General features: G+C 37.2%; 1 protein-coding gene across 2 annotated transcripts in view; it reads left to right on the top strand.

Annotated features, from left to right (window-relative positions):
* The window catches only part of STRN (striatin), a 118831-nt gene that overhangs the window by 73939 nt on the left and 17676 nt on the right, over positions 1–27216 (top strand). For both annotated transcript variants that reach the window (XM_070798503.1, XM_070798504.1), the window contains 6 exons: positions 2984–3120; positions 8817–8992; positions 11124–11171; positions 11957–12078; positions 16196–16363; positions 18023–18163. In XM_070798503.1, coding sequence (XP_070654604.1) covers positions 2984–3120; positions 8817–8992; positions 11124–11171; positions 11957–12078; positions 16196–16363; positions 18023–18163 — 792 coding nt within the window. The remainder of the gene's footprint in view (positions 1–2983; positions 3121–8816; positions 8993–11123; positions 11172–11956; positions 12079–16195; positions 16364–18022; positions 18164–27216) is intronic.

Here is a 27216-nt window from a genome sequence, read left to right as displayed (position 1 = left end):
TATATTTACATTAGCTGAAAGTCATGAGTGACATAAAATTAATCTTCATGATTAATGAATATATTTTGAAATTTATTTTTGAAAATTGCCTTGAATTTAAATATTACAATTATTTGCAGTGGGTATGTCTCTTCAAATTATTATTTATTGAATAAAACCACCAAAGTCACAGAGGAAACATGTATTATTATTCTTTCTTGGTTTTAAATTTGGTTGTTTTTTAGAGAAATGTAAATTGACAGACCCTTGATGGATAGATTTTTGTGTTTGGAATACTTTTTCAATAAATTGTTTGATCATTGCACAGCTAATTTATTAGTATTAATTATAGTATACTGGGAATTCGTTTTCCATACATTAAATAATGAAGAACCACATATGATACCTTTACATTCTAGATGAACAATTTATTTGACGTAGGTACGTATCTTTTAAATTAAGATGTGAATCATGGGGCCTCAACAGGTATGTTTGTAACTCACTAGGAGATTCATTCAGCTGATACTATAGATGTGAGAATTTTAATCAACTTCCTTTATTCTAAGATCAGGTCTGGATAAGAAGGAAAGTTAGTTTTTCCTCTTATTCTGATAATCTCAAAAGAATTTTATCAGAAATTTCATCTTATAGAATTCTTTTTTCTTAATTGAAAGATAATTGGTTTACAGTGTTATGTTGGTTTCTGCCATGTAATCCACTTATAATAATAGAGGCAGAATATGTTCTAAATGACATATATGCAGAAAAGAATGTATAAACCACAGAAAATGCCCCTAATTAAAAAAAAGTTAAGAACCTTTAGAACAGAAGTGTTGAATGTCTAACTTATGATCTGTAGTATTGGTCCTACGTCTGCTTCCACAGTACAGAATTTTCACAAGTAGAAAAGGCATTTAAGAAATAGGTTGTAGATTTAATTGCCTGTGACTGATGCTTTCCAGTCTCCAGTCCAGTTTCAGAAGAAGTTTCCATAGCTTGTATGTGCTATGTAAGTTTATTGCTATATTTTTATTATAATTATTCAGAAGGCAGTGAGTGCTGCACTTGAGGCATATTTAAATTATTTTGTAAAAGCTGATTAGAGCCTGTAATATTTAGTTACTAATAGAAATGTGACCTCTAATCGAAAGTTCTAAGGACTCTTAGAGGGCAGTCAGTTCATGGTTTGCCCATTGGAGCTCTCTCTTTGGCCCTTAGGTCTGCTGGTTTAGCCACTGGTATGTGTGGAAGCAGTGCTTGGTTGCCTTTCTTTGTTTTCAGATTTTACTTGGCCATTCCTAGAACAGTTAGTTAAATTAGTTCATGCAGTGTGAGTGACCAAATCACAAATCTTAGTTTTTTGGGGGACGTGGAGAGGAACCATTTTCACTTCATATCTGAACTGAGTTTTCTGGCAATATTAGGCGTGAAAACAAAAGAACACCTGGCTGAAGCTCTAACCTCCTAGTCTCATGTGAATCATTTGGTTGAAATTTTGGCATGAAAATTGCTGTTCTAAATGAAACAATTCCTGCTCTTTATTAGTAAATGTTTAGAGTTGTTCAGACCCCTTATAAGACATGTGGTATGTTTGTGTAAAACCCATTTTTATTATTGCAGCTTTATTGTGTGGTGGTTTGAAAATGTCTTATCAATTTATACTCTATTTTGTTCTTGTAACGATTTTGAGTAGAGTTCCTGCCACTAGTATTTTTAAAAGTTCATAGCTGTTCTTTTCATTTCTTCAATATTTATGATTGAATCTAAAATTATATTATTGAATGTGAAACTGAAAAACATCTCATAAATCAATTCTCTGCATACATTGATTAGTACAGTTGACTTGTTTCTTAAAAAAAAAAAGTTCAGTTCAGTCGCTCAGTTGTGTCCGACTCTTTAACTTCTTCAGCAGCCAAAGTTAAACTACTAAATTCATCTAATCAACTCATAAATGTTTGTCATCAATAAAGTCACTACCTTGAGAAAACTACTTAAAGAATAATCTCTGATGGCTTGTCAGAATGATTGGCATTTATAAGTGTTCCAGTAGACACTTTAATAAAAAACTTCTTTGAAATGAGTATTTTTAAATGAAATATAATATATCTACAGTAAACTGCTAAGTCATAGGGATGAGCTCAGTGAGTTATCTCTAAGCAAAACCAGTCGTGTCACCACTGCCTAGGTCAGGAAGCAGAATGTCACCAGGGCCTAGAAGTCCTGATGGTGCTGCCTTCAAACACTGCCCCTTCCCTCTTCTCCAGCGGTAGTCTTGAGTTCTGACAACACAAATTAGCTTTGCCTTATATACGCGTTTTTTACTAATACAATTATGACCCATTTTCATTTGCGATTTCTCTTATTTAAGTTATAGAATTAACCAATTTTATTTTGAATGCAGCCAGCAATGTTCAAAATCACTATACATGTTTTAATGTACATTACCATATGTAAAATAGATGACCAGTGCAAGTTCAACACATGAAGCAGAGCACCCAAAGCCAGTGCTCTGGGACAACCCAGAGGGATGGGGTGGGGAGGGAGTTGGGAGGGGGGTTCAGGATGGGGAGACACATGTTTACCCATGGCTGATTCATGTCGATGTATGGCAAAAATCATCACAATATTGTAAAGTAATTATCCTTCAATTAAATTAATTAAAAAGATTAAATCACTTACTGTACATATTTTAATAATTGATAGAAATCACTTGGGTAATTAGCATGAAATATCAAATGAGAAAAATCTACTTTTATACGTTTATAAATTTTTTTCTATAGTGAAAAAGGGTTTGTTTCATGTTGTACTTTTCTAATTAGATGATACCTTTAAATGGTTAAAATATGGAAAAGAGCAAGCACTTCTTCAGGATTTTCTGTGTACTGAATTTTACTGTGTTTGAAAGCATTTATAAATAATCAAATGTAGATATGCCCTTATGAAATTAATTGTTGACTACTTAGAAGTGTTTTTTTTTAATGTTTCTTTTGTCTTCCCCCTTCAGTGGAAGCGCTGACGTTTCCTCCTTCTTCTGGGAAGTCATTCATCATGGGAGCAGATGAAGCACTTGAAAGTGAACTGGGACTGGGAGAATTGGCAGGCCTTACAGTGGCCAACGAAGCAGATTCATTAACTTATGATGTGAGTAGCAGTTTTATTTTTGTTGTTTTAATTTATTTTTTAAAAAATAGAAAGTTCATTTTATAGAAAAAGATGACAATTGTGAGACTTCTTCACAAGTGTGGAATTTCAGTTTTAATCACAAACTTTGAAAATATGAGCATAACAATACTTTTCACATCATGCAGATTAAAATTATAGGTTTTACCTAAATCTGTAAGTCAGTAGAGCTTATTCATTGGTTTTAGATAAGGGAAAGAATTCCTTTTTCTATCACCAAGATTGGGTGTGTCTTATGTTTTGAGGTACCATGTCTGCCTAATGGCAACATTTGTCTTGCTTATTTAATACATTGTGAATAAGACAACAACTGAGAAACTAGTTTTAGCTGTTGTTAGACAAGGTGTATGCAAGATACTTTGCAGATGCTAAGGTTGACCTATCAGTGATTTGGACCAAAACTGGAATCTTTATACCTTTATGCACACATCCATTTAGTTAATCTCAAACACAGTTCTTTTATAATTGTTCATTGTCATCAAGTATCAGAAAAACAGTTGCTTATTTCATAAAGTATTTACAGCCTACCTTATCTCTTCATTAAAATCCTTTCAGTTTTATACTTCATCGTCTTCGCTGGGGAATACAGTGCAGCTGCAGCCACGTAGAGGATGTAGTATGGATCCCTAAGTGAACCTTGGAAGTATTCCAAAGAGGAGCCTCACCACTCACTCCTCTTCCCTTAGATCAAAACTCTCCCCTCTATGCTAAGCCCTTTAGTAAGTCTTTCGGGTTCTACCGCCAACAACTGAAATCCATATAGTACATCTTTTTTCTTCCCCTCCTGGTCCATTTTTCTTCATCTGGATCTACCACAATAACTTAACCTAAACAGGCTCCTTGCACTCCATTCTCCGATACAGATTTTGGAAAACAAAACAAAACAAAACTCTGTTTTAAGTGTTTTTATATCCTTATAATTTATGTCTTTTAAAAACACCGTTTAGCTGGCTTTTATTTTTTAACCTTTGACAACCTTGTAAAATTAGGAAGCATTTAGTCTGTTTCTTTTTAAAATAATTAATAATATTTGTACTTAATCCTGCCATTTTTTGTGCCGCCTATTCTGTGTTTTTCTATTTTTGCCTAAATTGGGATTGCTTATTTTTTATCATTCACCCCTCTCCATTATTTGAAGCTTATGCACTCTTTCATTACTTTGTACATTACAGATTACTACACATATTCTTATCAAAATTTTATATACAAGGATCTTTAGAACACTTTATTTAAAAAACTCCCACCCAATGTACATGTCATTCCTGTTATATATTTTATTTCTGTGTACATTAATCTTCTACCAGCTTCTGTTTTGTATACTCAGTAGTCAGAATTATCTGTTTTACATTAACTGTCTTGTCTTTTTCCATTCTCCCCTGCATATTTGACTGCCCATCTGGGTTCATTTTTCTTTTACTCTAAGAATACAGTATATCTGTTTAATGAAGATCTATTGGTGCCTAACTCTCTTAGTTTTTAATTTTCTTGAATTGTCTTTACTTGTCTCTTTTTTTGCCCGACTAGGCTATTATCTCTGATTTCAAATTTCACTTTGCAAAAAATTTTTAAGTGCTGTTTGTTTCCTTTATTTATTTTTAATTGAAGGATATTTACAAAAATTGTATTGGTTTTTGTCACACTTTTTTTAGTGCTTTAAATATATTTCATTTTTTTGTTGTTTTCTCTTAAAATCAACTGTCATTTCTGTTTTTGGTTATTCAGTAGTGGACAGTTTTTCCTGTGACTGATATTTCTCTATGCCTTGATTGTCATAAAAGATTTCGTGGTTTTTTAAAATTTAATTAATATGTTTCCTTGAGTTCTATAATGTTCTCAGCCATTCTCTTTAGATACTGCTTTTACACCTCTCTCCCTCCCTCTTTTCTTCTTCTAGAACTGTTTTATATTGTTAGATCCTCTTTCTATATTCTCTGTTTCTGATTCTCTTTCTTCTGTGTTTTCCATCTTTTGTTTTTCTGTACTTCAGTCTAGATTTTTTTAATGACTCATCTTCCAGTTAGCTAATTCTCTCTTCAGTTATATGTGATCTGTAATTAAACTCATCTAATGAAATCTTATATCTTTTCTTCTAGGGTTACTTTTTAAAAATTATTTACAGATTTCTTCCAGAATTTTCAGTCTTTTATCTTCTTGAACATAGTAAGCATGATTACTTTAAACTTTGAATCAGAGACTCAGTAGTAGTTCTGTTACTAATTATGTGTTATTTCTGTTTGTTTTCATTTATGCTGTTGTATCTCATATGGGTATGGTTATTCTATACTATGTCCAAATAGCTATATTTGAAAAATTGTCTCTAGAAATAATTTCAGGCCTAAGTTTACATCTTTCCACAAAGATTATATTTTCATTTTCTTCTCTCAGATGTCGCAGCCACTAGAAATCTGGATCACATGCTTCATTTTTAGTTTTTGAGATGGTCTAAAGCTCATCTACAATCTTTTAAAGGCTTTTGTTCTTCTAGTTCACTCTTATGTGTAGGATACAGCCTTCTGAAATCAAAACCTAAAGCCAGGTAGTCTACTAAGCCCTACTTTCTTGGCAGGCCCTGGACATCAATCTATATCTCTCGGCATTGCAAAGTCATCAGAAACACAGCTCAACCTCTCACCCATCTCTTTTGAAATCAGTAAACACTCGCTGGGGAAAACAGTTCCAGATATCAGGCTCACTTCCGTAGGCCTCTGTCTTCACCTAGATCCTAGGTTTTTTCCCACCATTTTGTTAGTTCTAGACTTTTTATTCTTAGCTTTGCTATTCTACTTGTCCTCAGTACACAGTTGGTCCTAATGATCTAGTCCATCATGACCAGAAGCAGAAATTCCCATTAGATGCTTTTGTTCCTACAAAGAGTTTGTCTAATACATAAAGGAATTCAGTCCTCTCTCTGGAGAAAGCTCATCCTATTTTCATAACTCTTAATTGTTAGAAAACTTAAGTCTTTCTCAGTTTCTAAATGTAGTTCCTGATTTTATTAAGCATATTAGAAATCTATTGCTGCATAACAACTTGTACCACATTTAACAGCTTAAAAGAACAAACATTTATGTCTCACAGCTTCCATGGGTCAGCAGTCTGGGGACAGCTTAATTATGTGACTCTGGCTGTTTGTATAGTTGTAATCAAGACATTGACAAGGGCTGCAGTCTTACCTAGACTTGACTTGGGGAAAATCTGCTTCCAGGCTCACTCATGTAGTTGTTTGAAGGCCTTGGTTTCTTGCTGACTGTTGTCTGGGGACCAGTTCCTCACCACATGGACCTCTCTGTAGGCTCCTCAACAGAGCAGCTGGCTTTTCCCAATGTGAGTGCACCTGAAAAGATAGCAGAAACACTCAGGATGAAAGGTTTTATAACCTAATTTTGGAAGTAATTTGTTCCAACTTCTGCTGTGTGCTGTTGATCACAGAGCATCCTATAACGTAGAAGTGTGAAAGTGTTAGTTGCTCAGTTGTGTCCAACTCTTTATGCCCCATGGACTGTATGTAGCCTGCCAGGCTTCTCTGTCCATGGGATACTCCAGGCAAGTATACTGGAGTGGGTAGCCATTTCCTTCTCCAGGGGATGAACCTGCATCTCCCACATTCCAGGGAGATTCTTTACCATCGGAGCCACCAGGGAAGGGGACTACCAAAAGGTAAAAATAGGTGAGGCTGATTGGGAACTTAGTGGCTGCCTACCACATCAAGATAATCAAAGGAATTTAAGTACTCTTCCACATGAAAACCTTTTAGCTCTTTAATAAGAATAACAGAGGTCAGCTCATTTGCCCTTGTCGTCTTAACCTTCCTGCCAGCCCTGCCTACCCCCAAAATAATCAGCCCCACTCTTAGAGTAGTTCCTCTTCACTTACTGCTTCCCAGGTGGCGCTAATGGTAAAGAACCTGCCTGCCAATGCAGGAGACAAAAGAGACTCGGGTTTGATCCCTGGGTCCAGAAGATCCCCTGGAGGAGGGCATGGCAACCCACTTAAGTATTCTTGCCTGGAGAACCCCATGGACAGAGAACCTAATGGGGTATGGTTCATTGGGTCGCAAATAATCAGACACAACTGGAGCAACTTAGCACGCATGCATTGCCCCGGTTGTGACGTGTCCTGTCCAAATTTCTCTGCAGATTTTTAAATTTCTGGGTTCTAAATTACAGTTTAATAGTATAGCCTCTGAAACCAGATTGCTTGATTTTGAATCCTGACTCCTCCATTTACTAGATGGCAAGTCACTTAACTTCTCTTTCCCTAAAATGGATAGTCTATAAAGTGGGGATAGTGTTAATTCCTACATCATAGAGTTGTGAGGATTAAGTGAGTTAATGCTTTTTAAGTCTTTTGAATAATGTAGAAAATAATGAATGCTGCTTAGAATACCAGTTGTTGTTTCATTGATAATTTTTGTAACTGTGAGTATGGTAACATTTCTCTGCCGCTGCTAAGTCGCTTCAGTTATGTCCAACTCTGTGCGACCCCATAGACAGCAGCCCACCAGGCTCCCCAGTCCCTGGGATTCTCCAGGCAAGAATACTGGAGTGGGTTGCCATTTCCTTCTCCAATGCATGAAAGTGAAAAGTGAAAGTGAAGTCGCTCAGTCATGTCCGACTCCTAGCAACCCCATGGACTGCAGCCTACCAGGCTCCTCCATCCATGGGATTTTCCAGGCAAGAGTACTGGAGTGGGGTGCCATTGCCTTCTCCAAACATTTCTCTAGTATATTACAAATACTTGCTTACATCTACCATGATTGTTAGCCTTGGAGTATGAAGTTCATCCATGGTGCTTGTGTAAAGTCAAACACTGTCCTCTTTAGCTTTTCTATTAGTTGGAATGAAAAAACAATGCAATATTTTTTCAGTTATTGAGATTGAGATTCTGTGGAGAAAGTGAAAGTCACTCAGTCGAGTCCGACTCTTTGTGACCCTGTGGACCATAATCTACCAGGCTCCTCTGTCCATGGGGATTTTTCAGGCAAGAGTACTGGAGTAGGTTGCTGTTCCCTTCTCCAGGGAATCTTCCTAACCCAGAGATCGAACCCAGGTCTCCTGTGTTGCAGGCAGATTCTTTACCATCTGAGCTACCAGGGAAGCCCTTTGTGGAGAAAAGGAACATAATAAATATATAATTATGTTTGTAATATTTGATTGTCTCTTCCAATTTTAACATTTTGTTGCCAGTGTATAAACTTCATTACCAATTTGAAGAAAATTTAGCTCTTGTCTGAAACCATTGAAAATTTTGAAAGTATCATCATATTCTGTAATGTTAACATGTTTAAAGATAATTTAGTTTTTCAACTCTTACCCAAAATTGCTTTCTATTCTATAATTCAGGTTTAAATCACTTGTCTTTTTAAAAAGCATCCTAGTGAAATTTTGTTTTTTGTTACTAAGTTATTTGATCCTTCTTCTATACTGAATTATGTTATGTATTTTCTTATTATAGCATTCATATTTCTTCAAAGAAAACCATTGTTGACATATTGCTAATTTTGCCTATTGATTTGGTTATCTGCTTAAAAATTATATTATTTTGAAAGCTGCAAAATAATGATAGTTTAATGATGAAACAGTAAGAATTAATGCTGAAATACAGTTTCCCCCCCCATTCTGAACTAAGTATATTGGTATCTTTTGTTTCTTTAATAGATAGCAAACAATAAAGATGCATTGAGGAAGACATGGAACCCCAAGTTTACATTAAGAAGTCACTTTGATGGCATTAGAGCCCTCGCTTTCCATCCCACTGAGCCTGTTTTGATAACAGCATCAGAGGATCACACATTAAAAATGTGGAATTTGCAGAAAACAGCCCCAGCCAAAAAGTGAGAATATTCTACTTCAACTGTATTTGAATAATTTAATTAATATTTTTTTCAGCAGAGAAAGCCTTACTTTATTATTTGCTGTTAAATTCCCCAAATAATTTCTTCTAAAACTGACCCTTAGGGAGAAATGGTTTGTGAATGCTGATTATAATCTTTATTTGGTATTTTAAATAATGTTACATTTCAGGAACCCTCTGTCTGTACTGGAGGTTTCTGTTGTTGTAAGCAGCATGCTGATGCTGCTCAGTCACTTCAGTCGTGTCCAACTCTGTGCGACCCCACAGACAGCAGCCCACCAGGCTCTGCTGTCCCTGGGATTCTCTAGGCAGAAACACTGGAGTGGGTTGCCATTTCCTTCTCCAATGTAGTCATGTTTAAAATCGTCAAATCCCAACTCCAATCCTTCCCCACTGTTTACTAGGTTTGGACTTAGGCTGGAGCAGGTCCGGGCAAGAGACCTCTTTGATCTTTTCTTTTGATCTTGACCAAAATGTCTAGACTGAAGGGCACTGTTGCTGCTCTCACTTATATGCTAATACTTGCCTTGGCCCCTTGGTTCCTCTGTAAGCATGGACAGACATGAATTGGTATAAACCCCTTTTATCAGTCACCAAGCTAGTCCTGATCCCATTTGGTACTTTCTCTTTCTTCCTTGGATTACATGGTCCAGAACCCAGAATCTACCAGCAAGGGCCCTTCTATAGTGATGGATACCTCTTTTTATTAAAGAGTAGAAATGAACATCAAATAGAGGAGAGGATGGAAGTTTTACTACTGACAGAGAATATCTCCTGCCCAATTTGAAAGCAATCAGTGACATTCTAGCTGTCATACATAGACGTTCATCAGACAGCTCAACTGCTGCTGCTAAGTCACTTCAGTCGTGTCCGACTCTGTACGACCCCATAGACAGCAGCCCACCAGGCTCCCCCGTCCCTGGGATTCTCCAGGCAAGAACACTGGAGTGGGTTGCCATTTCCTTCTCCAGTGCATGAAAGTGAAAAGTGAGAGTGAAGTAGCTCAGTCGTGTCTGACTCTTCGCTACCCCATGGATTGCAGCCTACTAGGCGCCTCCATCCATGGGATTTTCTAGGCAAGAGTACTGGAGTGGGGTGCCAGTGCTTTCTCCGACAGCTCAACTGGATCTTGCTAAAATCAAGTGAATCTTCATGTAGATCAGGTGTCTTTAACAGAGAAAAGGTATTTCCTGTTTACAAACTGTGCCTTTTGTTCTTCAAGTTCTTTAGTTCACAGTGGGCATCATATTAGATGAGAGAATGTGAGTATCTCATTATATATTCTTGACTATAACTTTGAAATATATTGAAATTTCTTGCTGGTGGTAGCTTAGTAATAACACCATCACAAGCAAGTAACAATAGCCTTTGTTTACCTTTGAATTTAAAACTTTGGAAATGAGGAGAGCTATCATATGCCTAATTAAAAAAAAATCTGTAATACAATCCAATTTTAAATCCAGTTTCTGTTCTCAGTTATGGCCAGTATTAGCCGTGTAGAGTATTCATACACTCAGTATTCTGAGTAATGAATAATTATTCTGATGTCCAAATCTAATGTGGACAGTTTCTGCAGGTATTAAGGGTAGACATTGTTAATCTTTATGGAAATGCAAGGAAATTGAAGTACCTTTGATTGAAATTCTGTTCTGTCCTAGGCTGTTTTACCTTGAAGAATCTGATTTAATCTTCTAAATATTGGCTGTTATCCCTGTTTTTCTATTTTATATTAAACATAGAAGAATCTAAAGTTTCAAAAGATTAAATAATTTGCCTAAAGTTAGCCGATTAGATACAGAACTGGAAATTAAATCCAGAAGTTTATCTCTTCAAAACCCATGTGTTTTCTCCACGAGTGAGGCTCTCTCTCCCTTTAATCAAATAGATTAGGACAGTGCTAAAAGTGCTATAACAGTTACTAAAGAATTTTGTTTCTTGAAGTCACAGAAATACATGATTGCTGTTAAGTAAGCTTTATTGTGTCCTGGGGTTGAGAATTGTATATTACCATAGTGTTGATATTTCTAGGCGTGTTTTTATGACACATTCAGTCATACTGTTTACTACTGACTTTTAGAATGATAAAAAATCCTCCTTTCTCTCTGATTTAGGAGCACGTCTCTTGATGTGGAGCCTATCTATACATTCAGAGCTCATAAGTAAGTATGTGCTTTTTCTTTGTGTTAATCAACATCATTGTAAATCAGCCTGATTAGTATATTTTATTTTCTTTCACGTATGTATTTGTCATATGTGTTTTTTTTTTTGTATTTGGTAGCGTTTTTTTTTTTGTAAATGTAAAAGAAAGTGGCAGATAATGTAATGTTAGCAACAAGTATATCGCTACCAAATAGGGATCCTTGCTGAAATTAGGTATTATTTGCATGATATTTAAATGATGTGTATATCTGTCTCTTAAAATGAAGTTGAGGCAGTTAAAATTAACTATTAGAAATCCTGATCTTTTTTTCCTTAAAGATAACCCGGTAAAAATACCTGAGACATTTAAAAAATTGTGGTCACATTTCATGCTTTTCCTTTTTCCATTTAAGTTTAAGAAATGTACCTGTTCACTCGATTTAGCACAGAGGTTGGCATACATTAAGGGTCAGATTGTAAATGCTTTTCAGGCTGCATATTTAATGTTGCATATTCTTGCTTTTAGTTTAGTTTTGTATTACAACATTTTAAAAAGGTAAAAACTGTAAGTGCTTTAGGATTGTACAAAAACAGTTCACTGGTTGGATTTGATCCGTAGGCCATAGATCACACTAACCACTGGTTTAGCAGAGGAAGAAAAATGAATAGTGCTTTGATAATTTTTTTTATTTGTTGTACAAAATAGAAAAAGACAAAGCCACTTGAAAAACTAAGCATTCTTATTTCTAACTCATTCTAATATCAAATAGACTTTCTGAGGATGGAAATTGGTTTTTTCTCGCAGAGGCCCAGTGCTTTGTGTGGTGATGAGCAGCAGTGGTGAGCAGTGCTACAGTGGTGGTGCTGATGGGCTGATCCAGAGCTGGAACACCACCAACCCCAACATCGATCCCTATGACTCCTACGGTATGTGACTCCCCAAATATGGAGGGATGAAATATTTTCTTTTTATGTATTTTATATTGCATATATATGGATAAAATGAGATGTTTTTGAAAATAAATTTATTTTGTTAAAAAGGGTTTCTGTATTTGGGAATCAGTTTGATATATATATAATGCTAAAAAAAAAGAGGGAAAATAATGTATTTTTCCTGAGAAAAGAGTTCCCACCCCCAAGTCTTACTGATTGAAAATGCTGGCTTGATTGACAGTTGTTTTCTTCATTTGTAGGCACGTGTACAGTACTTGATACATTATTATTAATCTATAATCGTACTTTGTCACTATTCTTGACAAATAATTTTGAAGGAAAATGAATGTTGGCATCGTCTTCTTGATCACTTATTACAGAGTGTAGAGGCTAATGATTTTCAGAGTGTATAACACCAAAAATTTAAAAGACTTTTAAAAATTAAGAAGTACCCTTTGGATTTGGAAACAGCACCATGAATCAAAAACTGTATAATCTATCACTAGATATTATCATAAATTCTCTTTCAATTATTTTGATTTTCTCTTTAAATTCTCCATAAATTATAGAATGGTATGAAGTGTCGTATTTTTCATAAAACCATAGTTTATTTTTATTACCATTTTAGATTAATTTCACCACTAAACCTAAGATAAGAAATTCAGTAACTAAAATATTCTCCCAACATTTATTTAGTAATCATTTAACATATATTTTGTGAAAGATAACACCCTGTCTCCTGCTGCAGTTCTTTTCTGGATTTATCTGTTTCATACTTTTCATCACTTCCTTTATCCCTCTTTCAGAGATTCAGTTCAGTTCAGTCGCTCAGTCGTGTCCGACTCTTTGCGACCCCATGAATCGCAGCATGCCAGGCCTCCCTGTCTATCACCAACTCCCGGAGTTCACCCACACTCATGTCCATCGAGTCAGTGATGCCATCCAGCCATCTCATCCTCTCTTGATTAGTTGACCTCATTCTCCCAGGCCAACCCTTTCCGTTTCGCTGTTGACCTTCTCTTGTTTCCTTTGAGACTGCACTGTCTTTCATTTTTGCTGCCTCTCTCTTTTGCACTCATCTGAAGGCTTACCCTTTTTGCTCTCTTTCCATCCCCTGCTGCTGCTGCTAAGTCACTTCAGTCGTATCCGACTCTGTGTGACCCCATAGACGGCAGCCCACTAGGCTCCCCTGTCCCTGGGATTCTCCAGGCAAGAACACTGGAGGGGGTTGCCATTTCCTTCTCCAGTGCATGAAAGTGAAAAGTGAAAGTGAAGTCGCTCAGTCGTGTCCAACTCTTGAACAAATAGTAAATTCAGGTTTCTCCCATCTCGGGCAAGAAGAAGCCTTTTGTGACTCCATTTCCCTCTCTGGTTCTTTTTTTTTTTTTTAATTTATTTAAATTGGAGGCTAATTACTTTACAGTATTGTAGTGGTTTTTGCCATATATTGATATGAATCAGCCATGGGTGTACATGTGTCCCCCATCCTGAACCCACCTCCCTCTCCACCCCACCCCTCAGGGTCATCCCCAGCCCTGAGCACCCTGTCTCATGCATCGAACCTGGACTGGTGATCTGTTTCACATATTATAATATACATGTTTCAAGGCTATTCTCTCAGATCATCCCACCCTTGCCTTCTCCCACAGAGTCCAAAAGACTGTTCTATACATCTGTGTCTTTTTTGCTGTCTCGCATATAGGGTCTTCGTTACCATCTGTCTAACCTCTCTTCCTTCCCGTGTCTCTTTGGTCTAGAAAACACAATTATTAGTTATTGATTCCATGTTCTTTCACTGTACATCATTCCTCTTCATTCTGTCTTGTGGCTGTGCCACTTAAATACAAAAAAGTATCAATAACTATCTAACTGGCTGATCCAAGGGATATTTTATAATTCTTATTTTACTTGATGTACTGGCTATCTGAAACTGTGGACCACTCTATCCTTTTTGAAATCTTTTCACTATAGGCTTTTTTGACACAACTCTATGACAGTTTCTATTCCCTATCCGTCATAAACTCCTTTTACTTTCTCACCTAAAAATATTGACATTTTTCGAGGCTAGACCCTAACTCATTTTTTGCATTGTACACATATTCTTTGGTAGACTGAATCCACTTTGTGGTTTTATATATTGTTGACTCATCAATCTCTTTTTTAAGCCAGAGGCTACCTACACAGCATTTCAAAATGGCCGTCTTATTGTCCATAAATCTCTACAAGCACTGTTTCTTCTTCCATATATTCTTAATTTTTTTGGCCACAGCATGCAGCTTGGGGGAATCTTAGTTCCCCAATCAGGGATTGAACCCGTGGCCCTGGCAGTGAGAGCACCAAGTCCTAACCACTAGACTATTAGGGAAGTCTGTTTTCAAATATTCTTTGTGTATTCTTTATCAGGTGGTAGCACTACCAAACTTATCCAAACTAGAAACCCAAGAGTTATCCTTGATTCTTTATACTATTTCACTATCCATCACTTACTAATTACTATACCTTTTTGTTAATACCCCCTAAATATTTATTGAATTTACTCCTTTTCTGCCCCTTTTATCACTGTCCTCGCTTTGATTTTCATCTTCACTCTCCCAGTCTTCTGAAACTTGCCTTCATCTTGTTTCTTTCCAATCTCTGCTACACTGTAATCAGAGTTACCATATTAAATACTGGCTTCACACTGCTGCTTCTGGGAAACCTTTCAGTGTTTCTCTGTTGCTTTTAGGGTAATTTCCTGAGTATGTCATAGGCATCCCACCATAAACTGACCACTCTCATCTCATCCACTTCTTGCCTCAAATTTCACAGTCCAGTAATACTGAATTTCTTATAAATGTCCTGATGTAGTGTTCTATTTTTCCTTCTGTGAGTTTGTAGGAGCTACCTCCTTTGCCAGGAGCGCCTTCCCTCTGCCCTTTGACAAGCCAACATCTGTACACTCTAGGTGTAATTCTTTCCAAGAAGTGTCCAGTCTCTCTCTTCAGTAACTGGTACCTGCCACCGTTATTGTACTTAACCCACATTACTTTTTGAAGACAGGGTTGGTATTGTGTCTAATCATCTGCATGACCCCTGCATCTAGCATAGTGCCAAATACACAGTGTATCTTCAATAAATATTTTATGGTGTAACTAAAGAGGATGTCGGAGAAGGCAATGGCAACCCACTCCAGTACTCTTGCCTGGAAAATCCCATGGACAGAGAAGTCTGGTAGGCTGCAGTCCATGGGGTCGCAAAGAGTCAGACACGACTGAGCGACTTCACTTTAACTTTTCACTTTCATGCACTGGAGAAGGAAATGGCAACCCACTCCAGTGTTCTTGCCTGGAGAATCCCAGGGACGGGGGAGCCTGGTGGGCTGCTGTCTATGGGGTCGTACAGAGTCGGACACGACTGAAGCGACGCAGCAGCAGCAGCAGCAGCAAAGAGGATATAGAACAAATAACACCAGTGACATTTTAAACTTAACATCTCTGAACTATCTTGAAAGTACAACTTCTAGAGTCATTGTAAGAGTTAATAAGTAAAATTTCCAATTTGGCTTTTATCATGAAACACTCCTTCCTGGCTCCTCCCCCTTTCCCTCGCCACATGCGTATCATCCGTGTGTCTTGTTTGAGAATTTGGGGGTTTCTGTAGGTCTCAGTTCATGTCCATTAAGAATGTCAGAGGCCTGTTGCTCCCAAGAGCTTTGATGGTAGTCATACCATCATAGCACAGGTGACCTGAAGGGTGTGTGCCAGGTGCTGAAGGACATCACTTCCTCAGGGAATGTGAGTTGTGGTTTCTCTGCAAGTAGATTAAATCCTAATGGTTTGTGTTAACATGCTTTAAAAAAAAAAAAAATCAAGACAAATGGGAAGGAAAAAAGGGAGGGAGAAAGAAATGGCTGATTTTTTTAAGGAGAAAAATATGTACTTTAAAATTTTAATTTAGACATTTTAAACCCTATATTTGCATTGTTTCCAGTCCTGTTCTTGCTACATTTCAAAAGAATAATAGAAACTAGGAAGTATATTTTATACTTTGTTTGTATCTTCTAGTTTCCATTGGACTCTCTCAGTACCTTTATGATTTGTGCTTTTCCCCTGCATTCTTGCTGTTGTCGTAGATCCTTCTGTCTTAAGAGGCCCTCTCCTGGGCCACACGGACGCAGTCTGGGGCTTGGCCTACAGTGCAGCACACCAGCGTTTGTTGTCCTGTTCAGCAGATGGCACTCTCCGGTTGTGGAATACAACGGAGGTTGCTCCAGCCCTGAGTGTGTTTAATGATAATCAAGGTACATACCTTTTTCTCCTTCTTCTTACAGAGTCTTTTGTAAAATGTCTTATTCTAAAAGAAACAAATAGATGATTCTACAGACTCTTACTGTTCTAAATTTAATTTGAAGGGTTTTTTTTTTAAGCACTGAAAATATATTTGGTTGAATTTCCAACTTAGTATGTATAATTTTAAAAAGCATACTATTTGGTGAAGTAGCAGGCATTTGTTTTGAATTTTTAAAAATTGAAATAATTTATATACAATCAAAAACAGATATTAAGGATACATTTTCATGAGTTTGACAAATACATGAAACTTTTGCTTCTATCAAGATAGAGAACGTTTCCTTCAGTGCCCAAAAGTTTCTCTGTGTTATTCACAGTCATCTCCTCCCCTCATTCCCAACCAGAGGTACCCACTGTTGTGGTTTCTTTCATTATAAATTAGTTTTGTCTATTCTAAAATTTCATATAAATGAAGTCATACAATGTATACTCTTTTTATATCTGACATTTTACTCTTACTGTAATGTTCTTGTTGCTTATCCATGTGGTAATAAATGTTAATAATTTAATTTTATTGCTTGTAGTTATTTCTTTAAACCACTGTGTTTATAATTTACCTCTTGATGAGCATTTGGCTTGTTTCTAGATTTTCCCTATTATGAACAAAACTCCTATGAACATTTGTATTTTTTTTTTTTAATCACAGGCAGGTAAAGACCTGTAAATAGAATTTGGGGTCTTTAGAAGTAGACTTATGTATTTAACTGTTTAACTTTATGTGGCATCGCCAGACTTTCTTTGAAAGCGGTTGTGCCATGTTGTACCACTTATTGCGATGTGTGAGAATTCCAGGAGCCCTACATCCTTAATTACAAACATTCGTTGTTGATAGTGTAATTAATCTTAGCCATTTTGATGGGTGTGTGCAATAGTATTTCATTGTCTTTTTAAGCTGTATTTCTTTGGTGGCTATTTTGAGCACTTTTTTTGTATGCTCATTGTCCATTAATGTATCTTCTTCTGGAAGATAGACGTTTTTGAACTGCTGGTTTACTTAGATTTTGAACCAGATTTTAAAAATCAGATTATGATCACGTATACATAGAATTTCACTTTTAATATTTATAAATAAGTTCCAGATTTTAACCAAGTTTTACCCTATTCTAAATGATAAATAAAATTGTCTTCTTTATTCATGAGCTGCCATAACTTGTGCCTAGGTTTTGACGAGTTGCCTGCATTTGATATTTGTATGACTCTACCAATAAATAACAATTTGAAATTTTACTTCTTGAATTCCATATTTTTAGTGAATTAGAATTCCTAGTAACTCACTAAAGTTAGATGGGCTTTTAAAATGAAGAATTCCCGTGATGCCACTCTACACCTCAGGTTGATTTGAGATGGAAGTAGAAAAACTTGTAGTCCATATGTTTTCCATTTATTCCTAAATAAAGGCTTGGATTCAATAAATACAGTGGCTGAGTGACTGGTGGAAGATGTGGTAAACAAGTAAGGATAGTAAAACAAACTAGGACTAAAAGAGCGAATTCTTACTCTAGCATTGAGCTTGGTTTTCTTCTTACACTGCAGCTTGTTTTGCTGTATTTGAAGCATATTGTAAAGTATACCCTAACTGACATTCTCTTCTAATATGTTTTGACTTATAGAATTGGGAGTCCCTGCCTCTGTGGATCTGGTAAGCAGTGACCCAAGCCATATGGTAGCATCATTCAGCAAAGGATACACAAGCATCTTTAACATGGAAACACAACAACGCATTCTCACTTTAGAATCCAATCTAGATTCAAGTATGTATACCAATTTTAAGTAGTATATGTTTGGATCAATTTTTTAGTGTTATCAAAATTAGAATTACTAGAGTCAACAATGAAAAATACTTGTCATTATAAAGTGTTCTGCCTCAAGATCATATAACACAGTTATATGTGAAGGATATAATGATTTACAGTTGATTTTAAGTCTTTAGGTTAAGTTTTATAACTCTACTGGTTGAAGTAGCATTTGATCTATTCTAAAGAGAAGCCGTTTAATTTTATACCAAATGTTTAGTTTTCAATTCTATTTGAAGAAAATAACATTTATTCTAAATACAGGCATATCTTGGAGTTATTGCAGGTTCAGTTTCAGACCTGCGAAATAAAGCACATACATATCACAATAGAGTTAGTCACACGAAGCTTTTGTTTTTCCAATGCATATTAAAGTTATGTTTACACTGCACTAGAGACTGTTAAGTGGGCACATACCTTAATTTAGAAATATTTTGTTGCTGAAAAATGCTAACTATCATCTTAGCCTTCAGTGAGTCACAGTCTTTTTGCCTGGGGGAGGGTCCTGCCACGATGCTCATGGGTGACTGATCAGAGTGGTGGTTGCTGAAGGTTGGGGTGACTGTGGCAGTTTCTTAAAGAAGACAGCAGTGAAGTTTGCTGCATCGATTGACTCTTCCTCTCACAAACAACTTCTCTGTAACATGTGTGGATGTTGGATAGCATTCTGCTTATAGTAGAACTCCTTTCAAAATGGGTGTAAGTCTTTTCAAACCCTGCCACTGCTTGATCAACAAGATTTATAATTATGTGACCTTTGTTGTCATTTCAACAATCTTCCCAGCATCCTCCCCAAGAATACATTCCTTCCCAAGAAACCACTTTCTTTGCTCATCCATAAGAAGCATTTCCTCATCCATCATGGGTTTTCTCATGAGATTGCAGCAATTCAGTCATATCATCAGGCTTCACTTCTAATTCTAGTTCTCTTGCTATTTCCACCATGCCCAAAACTTCCTTCACTGAAGTCTTGAACCCTTCATAGTCATCCATGAGGGTTGGAACTAACATTTTCCAAACTCCTGTTTGTGTTGACATTTTGACTGCTTCTCATGAATCACAAATACTTTTAATGGCATCTAGAATGGTAAATCCTTTCCAGAAGGTTTTCAATTGACTTTGCTTGGATCCATCAGAGAAATCACTATCTATGGCAGCTGTAGCCTCAAGAAATGTATTCCTTAAATAATAAGACTTGAAGGTCAAAATCACTCCTTGATCCATGGGCTGTATGTAGAATGAAGGTTTTGTTAGGAGGCATGAAAAAGCATGAATCTTGTATGTCTCTATCAGAGCTCTTGGGTGACGTTGTCATTGAACAATAATATTTGGAAAGGAATCTTCTTTTCTGAGCAGTAGTTCTCAAGAGTAGGCTTAAAATATTCAGTAAACCATGTTGTAAGCATATATGCTGTCATCCAGGCTTTGTTGTTCCCTTTATAAAGCAAAGGCAGAGTAGATTATTATAATTCTTAAGGATCATAGAATTTTCAGAATGTTAAATGAGCATTGGATTCACCATTAAGTCACCAGCTACATTAACCCCTCACAAGGGAGTCAGCCTGTTGAGGCTTTGAAGCAGGTGTTGACTTCCCTCTAGCTATGAAAGTCCTAGGTAGCAATTTCTTCAAATAGAAGGCTGTTTTGTCTATGTGGATCTGTTATTTAGTGTAGCCACCTTTATTCATTATCTCAGCTAGATCTGGATAAATTGCTGCAGCTGCCACATCAGCACTTGCTACTTCACTTTGCACTTTATGTGATAGAGACAGCTGCTTTCCTTAAACTTCATGAACGTACTTCTTCTAGCTTCAGACTTCTTCTGCAGCTTTCTCACCTCTTTCAGCCTTTGTAGAATTAAAGAGAGTTAGGACTTTACTCTAGATTAGGCTTTGGCTTAAGGGAATGTTGTGGCTGATTTGATCTTTTATCCAGACCACTAAAACTTTCTCCACATTGTTTTGCATTCTTATCATCTATATTTTTACTGGAGTAGCATTTTCAGTTTTCTTCAAGAACTTTTTTTCTTTGCAGTCAAAACTTGGCTAACTGGAGCAAGAGACCTAGCTTTCAGCCTATCATTTTGGCATGTCTTCCTTACTAAACTTAACCATTTCTGGCTTTTGATTTAAAGTGAGAAGTGTGTATAAATCTTCCTTCATTTGAACACTTGGTCATTGTAGGGTTATTGATTGGTCTAATTATAATATTTTTGTGCTTCAGATACTTAGGAAGGCTCCCCTGAGAGGGAGAGACGTGGGGTTTTACAGCTGGTCAGTGGAACAACCGACCAGTGTTTGTCAAGTTCACCATCTCATATGGGTGCAGTTCATAGCATGCCAAAACAATTAAAATATCAAGGATTAGAAACCACAGATCACCATAACAAATAGTAACAATTAATTAATACTATTGTTAATAATAAGATATAAAAGTTTGAAATATTGCAAGAATTACCAAAATGTGACATAGACACAAAGTGAACAGATTTCTATTGAAAAAATGGAACCAATAGACTTGCTAAGTACAGAGTTGCCACAGACTTTCAATTTGTAAAACAACACGGTATTAGCAAAGCACAACAAAATATTTTATACAGTGCCTGTATAAAATAAATCTATTTTTTGTAATGTTATATTTTTAATTATAGTTTCTATACAATATTATATGTTACAGGTATACAGTATTAGTTCAGTTAAGTTGCTCAGTCGTGTCTGACTCTTTGCGACCCCATGAATCACAGCACGCCAGGCCTCCCTGTCCATCACCAACTCCTGGAGTTCAATCAAACTCATGTTCATCGAGTCGGTGATGCCATCCAGCCATCTCATCCTCTGTCGTCTCCTTCTCCTCCTGCCCCCCAATCCCTCCCGGCATCAGGGTCTTCTCCAATGAGTCAACTCTTCGCATGAGGTGGCCAGAGTATTGGAGTTTCAGCTTCAGCATCAGTCCTTCCAATGAACACCCAGGACTGATCTCCTTTAGGATGGACTGGTCCGATCTCCTTGCAGTCCAAGGGACACTCAAGAGTCTTCTCCAATACCACAGTTCAAAAGCATCAATTCTTTGTTGCTCAGCTTTCTTCACAGTCCAACACTCACATCCATACATGACTACTGGAAAAATCATAGCCTTGACTAGACGGACCTTTGTTGGCAAAGTAATATCTCTGCTTTTCAATATACTATCTAGGTTGGTCATAACTTTCCTTCCAAGGAGTAAGCGTCTTTTAATTTCATGGCTGCAGTCACCATCTGCAGTGATTTTGGAGCCCCCCAAAATAAAGTCTGACATTGTTTCCACTGTTCCCCGATCTATTTCCATTGAAGTGATGGGACCGGATGCCATGATCTTCGTTTTCTGAATGTTGAGCTTTAAGCCAACTTTTTCACTCTCCTCTTTCACTTTCATCAAGAGGCTGTTTAGTTCCTCTTCATTTTCTGCCATAAGGGTGGTGTCATCTGCATATCTGAGGTTATTGATATTTCTCCCAGCAGTCTTGATTCCAGCTTGTGCTTCATCCAGCCCAGTGTTTCTCATGATGTACTCTGCATATAAGTTAAATAAACAGGGTGACAATATACAGCCTTGACGTACTCCTTTTCCTATTTGGAACCAGTCTGTTGTGCCATGTCCATTCTAGCTATTGCTTCCTGACCTGCATATAGGTTTCTCAAGAGGAAGGTCAGGTGGTCTGGTATTCCCATCTCTTTCAGAATTTTCCACAGTTTATTGTGATCCACACAGTCAAAGGCTTTGGCATAGTCAATAAAGCAGAAATAGATGTTTTTCTGGAACTCTCTTGCTTTTTCGATGATCCAGTGGATGTTGGCAATTTGATCTCTGGTTCTTCTGCCTTTTCTAAAACCAGCTTGAACATCTGGAAGTTCACAGTTCACATACTGCTGAAGCCTGGCCTGGAGAATTTTGAGTATTATTTTACTGGCATGTGAGATGAGTGCAATTGTGCGGTAGTTTGAGCATTCTTTGGCAATGCCTTTCTTTGGGATTGGAATGAAAACTGACCTTTTCAGTCCTGTGGCCACTGCTGAGTTTTCCAAATTTGCTGGCATATTGAGTGCAGCACTTTGACAGCATCATCTTTCAGGATTTGAAATAGCTCAACTGGAATTCCATCACCTCCACTAGCTTTGTTCACAGTGATGCTTTCTAAGGGCCACTTGACTTCACATTCCAGGGTGTCTGGCTCTAGGTGAGTGATCACACCATTGTAATTATCTGGGTTATGAAGCTCTTTTTTGTACAGTTCTCCTGTGTATTATTGCCACCTCTTCTTAATACCTTCTGCTTCTATTAGGTCCATACCATTTCTGTCCTTTATCGAGCCCATCTTTGCATGAAATGTTCCCTTGGTATCTCTCATTTTCTTGAAGAGATCCCTGGTCTTTCCCATTCTGTTGTTTTCCTCTATTTCTTTGCATTGATTGCTGAGGAAGGCTTTCTTATCTCTCCTTGCTGTTCTTTGGAACTCTGCATTCAGATGCTTATATCTTTCCTTTTCTCCTTTGCTTTTCGCTTCTCTTCTTTTCACAGCTATTTGTAAGGCCTCCTCAGATAGCCATTTTGCTTTTTTGCATTTCTTTTCCATGGGGATGGTCTTGATTCCTGTCTCCTGTACAGTGTCACAAACCTCCGTCCATAGTTCATCAGGCACTCTGTCTATGAGATCTAGTCCCTTAAATCTATTTCTCACTTCCACTGTATAGTCATAAGATTTGTTTAGATCATACCTGAATGTTCTGGTGGTTTTCCCCACTTTCTTCAATTTAAGTCTAAATTTGGCAATAAGGAGTTCATGATCTGAGCCACAGTCAGCTCCAGGTCTTGTTTTTGCTGACTGTATAGAGCTTCTCCATCTTTGGCTGCAAAGAATATAATCAATCTGATTTCAGTGTTGACCATCTGGTGATGTCCATGTGTGGAGTCTTCTCTTGTGTTGTTGGAAGAGAGTGTTTGTTATGTATGACCAATGTGTTCTCTTGGCAAAACTCGATTAGCCTTTGCCTGCTTCATTTCATATTCCAAGGCCAAATTTGCCTGTTACTCCAGGTGTTTCTTGACTTCCTACTTTGCATTCCAGTCCCCTATAATGAAAAAGACATCTTTTTTGGGTGTTAGTTCTAGAACATCTTGTAGGTCTTCATAGAACCGTTCAACTTCAGCTTCTTCAGCGTTACTGGTTGGGGCATAGGCTTGGCTTACCGTGATATTGAATGGTTTGCCTTGGAAATGAACAGAGATCATCCTGTCGTTTTTGAGATTGCATCCAAATAATGCATTTCGGACTCTTTTGTTGACCATGATAGCTACTCCATTTCTTCTACGGGATTCCTGCCCACAGTAGTAGATATAATGGTCATCTGAGTTAAATTCACCCATTCCAGTCCATTTCAGTTTGCTGATTCCTGGAATGTTGACGTTCACTCTTGCCATCTCCTGTTTGACCACGTCCAATTTGCCTTGATTCATGGACCTGAAATTCCAGGTTCCTGTGCAGTATTGCTCTTTACAGCATCAGACCTTGCTTCTATCACCAGTGACATCCACAACTGGATATTGTTTTTGCTTTGGCTCCATCACCTCATTCTTTCTGTAGTTATTTCTCCACTGATCTCCAGCAGCATATTGGGCACCTACCGATCCAGGTGTACAGTATAGTGATTCACAATTTTTAAAAGTTATTCTCCATTTATAATTATTATAAAATATTGGTTCTATTCCTTGTGTTGTACAGTATATCATTGTAGCTTATTTTATACCTAATAGTTTGTACCTTGTACTTCCCTACCCCTGTATTGCCCTTATCCCCTCATAATTTTATCTTTAAAATGAGCTTCTTTTCATAAATGACACAGTTCAGTACTGATTAGAAAATAGATCAAGTTGTGCCTGTCAGAATCCCAAATCTGAATCTTCTTATTGGATACAGGAAACCAGGAAATAATGACTCAGATTGTGAAGAAGATAATACAGAATCCTTTGGAGTTTTGCCTTTTATAACCATTACTTTCTGCCTTTAGTCTTCAAACAAACAGTAAGTTTAGGCTGCAGTTGATAAAGCTACATACACGTACAGTGTTGTTTGAATCTGAGAACCAGCTTTAAAAATGATTGCCATGATGTGTTCATGTGTGTGAATATGTATGACTCCGTCTCCTCTCCTTTTTACCTTTTTCTCTCGAAAAATTCCTTCATTCCATTTTGGCTGTCTTCATTTTCTGTTTCCAATCTGTTGTTCGTTGTTTTCTCCTGGTATCCTATAAGAATTATTTAGGGGGGTAGGTTTGAATGGAGCTTTGAACTATTTGGATGTAAAAGAGACAAAAAAGTAAAAATTGAGATTATGGAGTAGGAAAATGAATTTTTTCTTTTTGCCAAGAAATACATTTTAGACTTGCAGTAAATTTCAAATAGTGCTTAGATATATGACCTAAAGCTGCTATAGTAAGATGAAAAACCAGTATGAAATTAAGGTTGTAAACATTTAAAAAATTTCCTTCAGAGGTTATCATCAGTTCTTTGAATGTTCTTAGCATAAACGTTGACTTTAATGACTGCTACAAATTAATAAGATCTCAAGTCTAGGGTTTCCATGGTGGCTCAGATAAAGAATCTGCCTGCAGTGCAGGAGACCAGGTTTGATCCCTGAGCTGGGAAGACCTCCTGGAGAAGGAAATGGCAACCCACTCTGTTATTCTTGCCTGGAGAATTCCATTGACAAAGGAGCCTGGCAGGCTATAGCCCATGGCATCAAAAAGAGTAGGACGGACTGAGAGAGCTAACACTTTCACTTTTTTGTCACTTTCAAGTCCAATGAGTGAAATGAATAAACTGAGCTAGAAAATTCCATTTTCCTCCAAGATGTTTAACTGTAAAGTCATATGACTTTTTTGCCTGGTCAGTTCAGTTCAGTCACTCAGTCGTATCCGATTCTTTTCAAGCCCATCGACTGCAGCACATCAGGCTTCCCTGTCCATCACCACTTGCTCAAACTAATGGCCATCAAGTCAATGATACCATCCCACCATCTCATCCTCTGTTGTCCCCTTCTCCTCCTCCCTCAATCTTTACCAGCATCAGGGTCTTTCCAGTGAGTCAGTTCTTCCCATCAGGTGGCCAAAGTATTGGAGCTTCAGCTTTAGTATCAGTCCTTCCAGTGAAGATTCAGGACTGATTTCCTTAGGATTGACTGGTTTGATCTCCTTGCAGTCCAAGGGACTCATGAGAGCCTTCTCCAACACCACAGTTCAAAAGCATCAGTTCTTCGGCACTCAGCTTTCTTTATGGTCCAACTCTCACATTCATACAGGATTACTGGAAAAACCACAGCTTTGACTAGATGGACCTTTGTCAGCAAAGTAATGTCTCTGCTTTTTAATATGCTGCCTAGTTTAGTCATAGCTTTTCTTCCAAGGAGCAAGCGTCTTTTAATTTCATGGCTGTAGTCACCATCTCCACTGATTTTGGAGCCCAAGAAAATGAAGTTGCTTATTGTTTCCCTGTCTATTTGCTGTGAAGTGATGGGATCAGATGCCATGATCTTAGTTTTCTGAATGTTGAATTTTAAGCCAGCTTTTTCACTCTCCTCTTAAACTTTCATCAAGGGGCTCTTTAGTTCCTCTTCGATTTCTTCGATTTCTTCCCTGAGGGTAGTGTCATCTGCATCTCTGTGGTTATTGTTATTTCTCCTGGCAGTCTTGATTCCAGCTTGTGCTTTATCCAGCCCAGCATTTCACACGATGTACTCTGCATTTAAGTTAAATAAGCAGGGTGACAATATACAGCCTTGACATACTCCTTTCCCAATTTCCAACCAGTCCATTGTTCCATGTCCAGTTCTAACTGTTGCTTCTTGACCTGCATACAGATTTCTTACCTCTATGTCCATCAACGTGGTGGACTGGTATTCCCAGTAAGGAGGTCTGGTATTCACATCTCTTTAAAAATTTTCTACACTTTGTTGTGATCCACACAGTCAAAGCCTTTAGCGTAGTTAGTTAATAAAGCAGATGTTTTTCTGGCATTCTCTTGCTTTTTCTGTGATCCAGCAGATATTGGCAATTTGATCTCTGGTTCCTCTGCCTTTTCTAAATCCAGCTTGAACATTTGGAAGTTCTTGGTTCACGTACATTTGTAGCCTAGGTTGGAGAATTTTGAGCATTACTTTGCTAGTGTGTGAGATGCGTGCAATTGTGTGATAGTTCGAACATTCTTTGGCATTGCCTTTCTTTGGAATTGGAATGAAACTAGAAGCCTTTTCAGAAGAAGACTCCCAAGAACGTTTTGAAACAAGGCATCATTAATGGAATAAGTGATAACTCTTTTAGATTATGATGATACGTCCTGACATTTCCTAAATTAATGATTTGATTACTTTAGAGTTATATGAAACAAACTTATTGCTGTCTACTGTGACAACTGTAGTCCCTTAGCTGTTTATGTTTGACTATTTTATTGTATTATGGAATTTAGTAGGTGTTTTTTAAATTGAAGTTCAGACTAAACATGTTTTAAGCTAAAAGAGAATTTTGTATAATTTAGACGGATGAAAGATGTTTGTTCTTAGAATCGGAATAAATTACCTGCCTTCTTGCCAGTGGTAATTGGGCTTGATTAAGTCAAAGGTAGTTGAAAGAGGTAACTGAGTATTTGTGAATCCATTTCTCAGTCACAAGCTGAATATAAATAAATATTTGGAGGATTGTTTTAGGTTCATTGTTAGAATAATGGCTGGTAGGTCTTTATTTCTAGTGTTCTTTGTAGTTGCTGACTTTTACTTATCTGACTTACCATCAAGTGGAGAAACTTCCTTAAAAAGTATTACTAAATAAGAACTTTATTTTGCCTGATTTCTATCATACTCATTTTCTAGATCTCAAAGTAATTGAAGCTCTTCTCAGAAACCTCTCTCTCAAAATATATGGGACATTTTACTTAAAGTATTTTTGTTGTTATTCTCCTGATAGACTTTACAGAGGATATTGCTCAAT

The sequence above is a fragment of the Bos indicus genome, chromosome 11 (assembly GCF_029378745.1).
Source record: "Bos indicus isolate NIAB-ARS_2022 breed Sahiwal x Tharparkar chromosome 11, NIAB-ARS_B.indTharparkar_mat_pri_1.0, whole genome shotgun sequence".
In the NCBI taxonomy this organism is placed as follows: domain Eukaryota; kingdom Metazoa; phylum Chordata; class Mammalia; order Artiodactyla; family Bovidae; genus Bos; species Bos indicus.
This window is presented reverse-complemented; position numbering and strand designations above follow the sequence as displayed.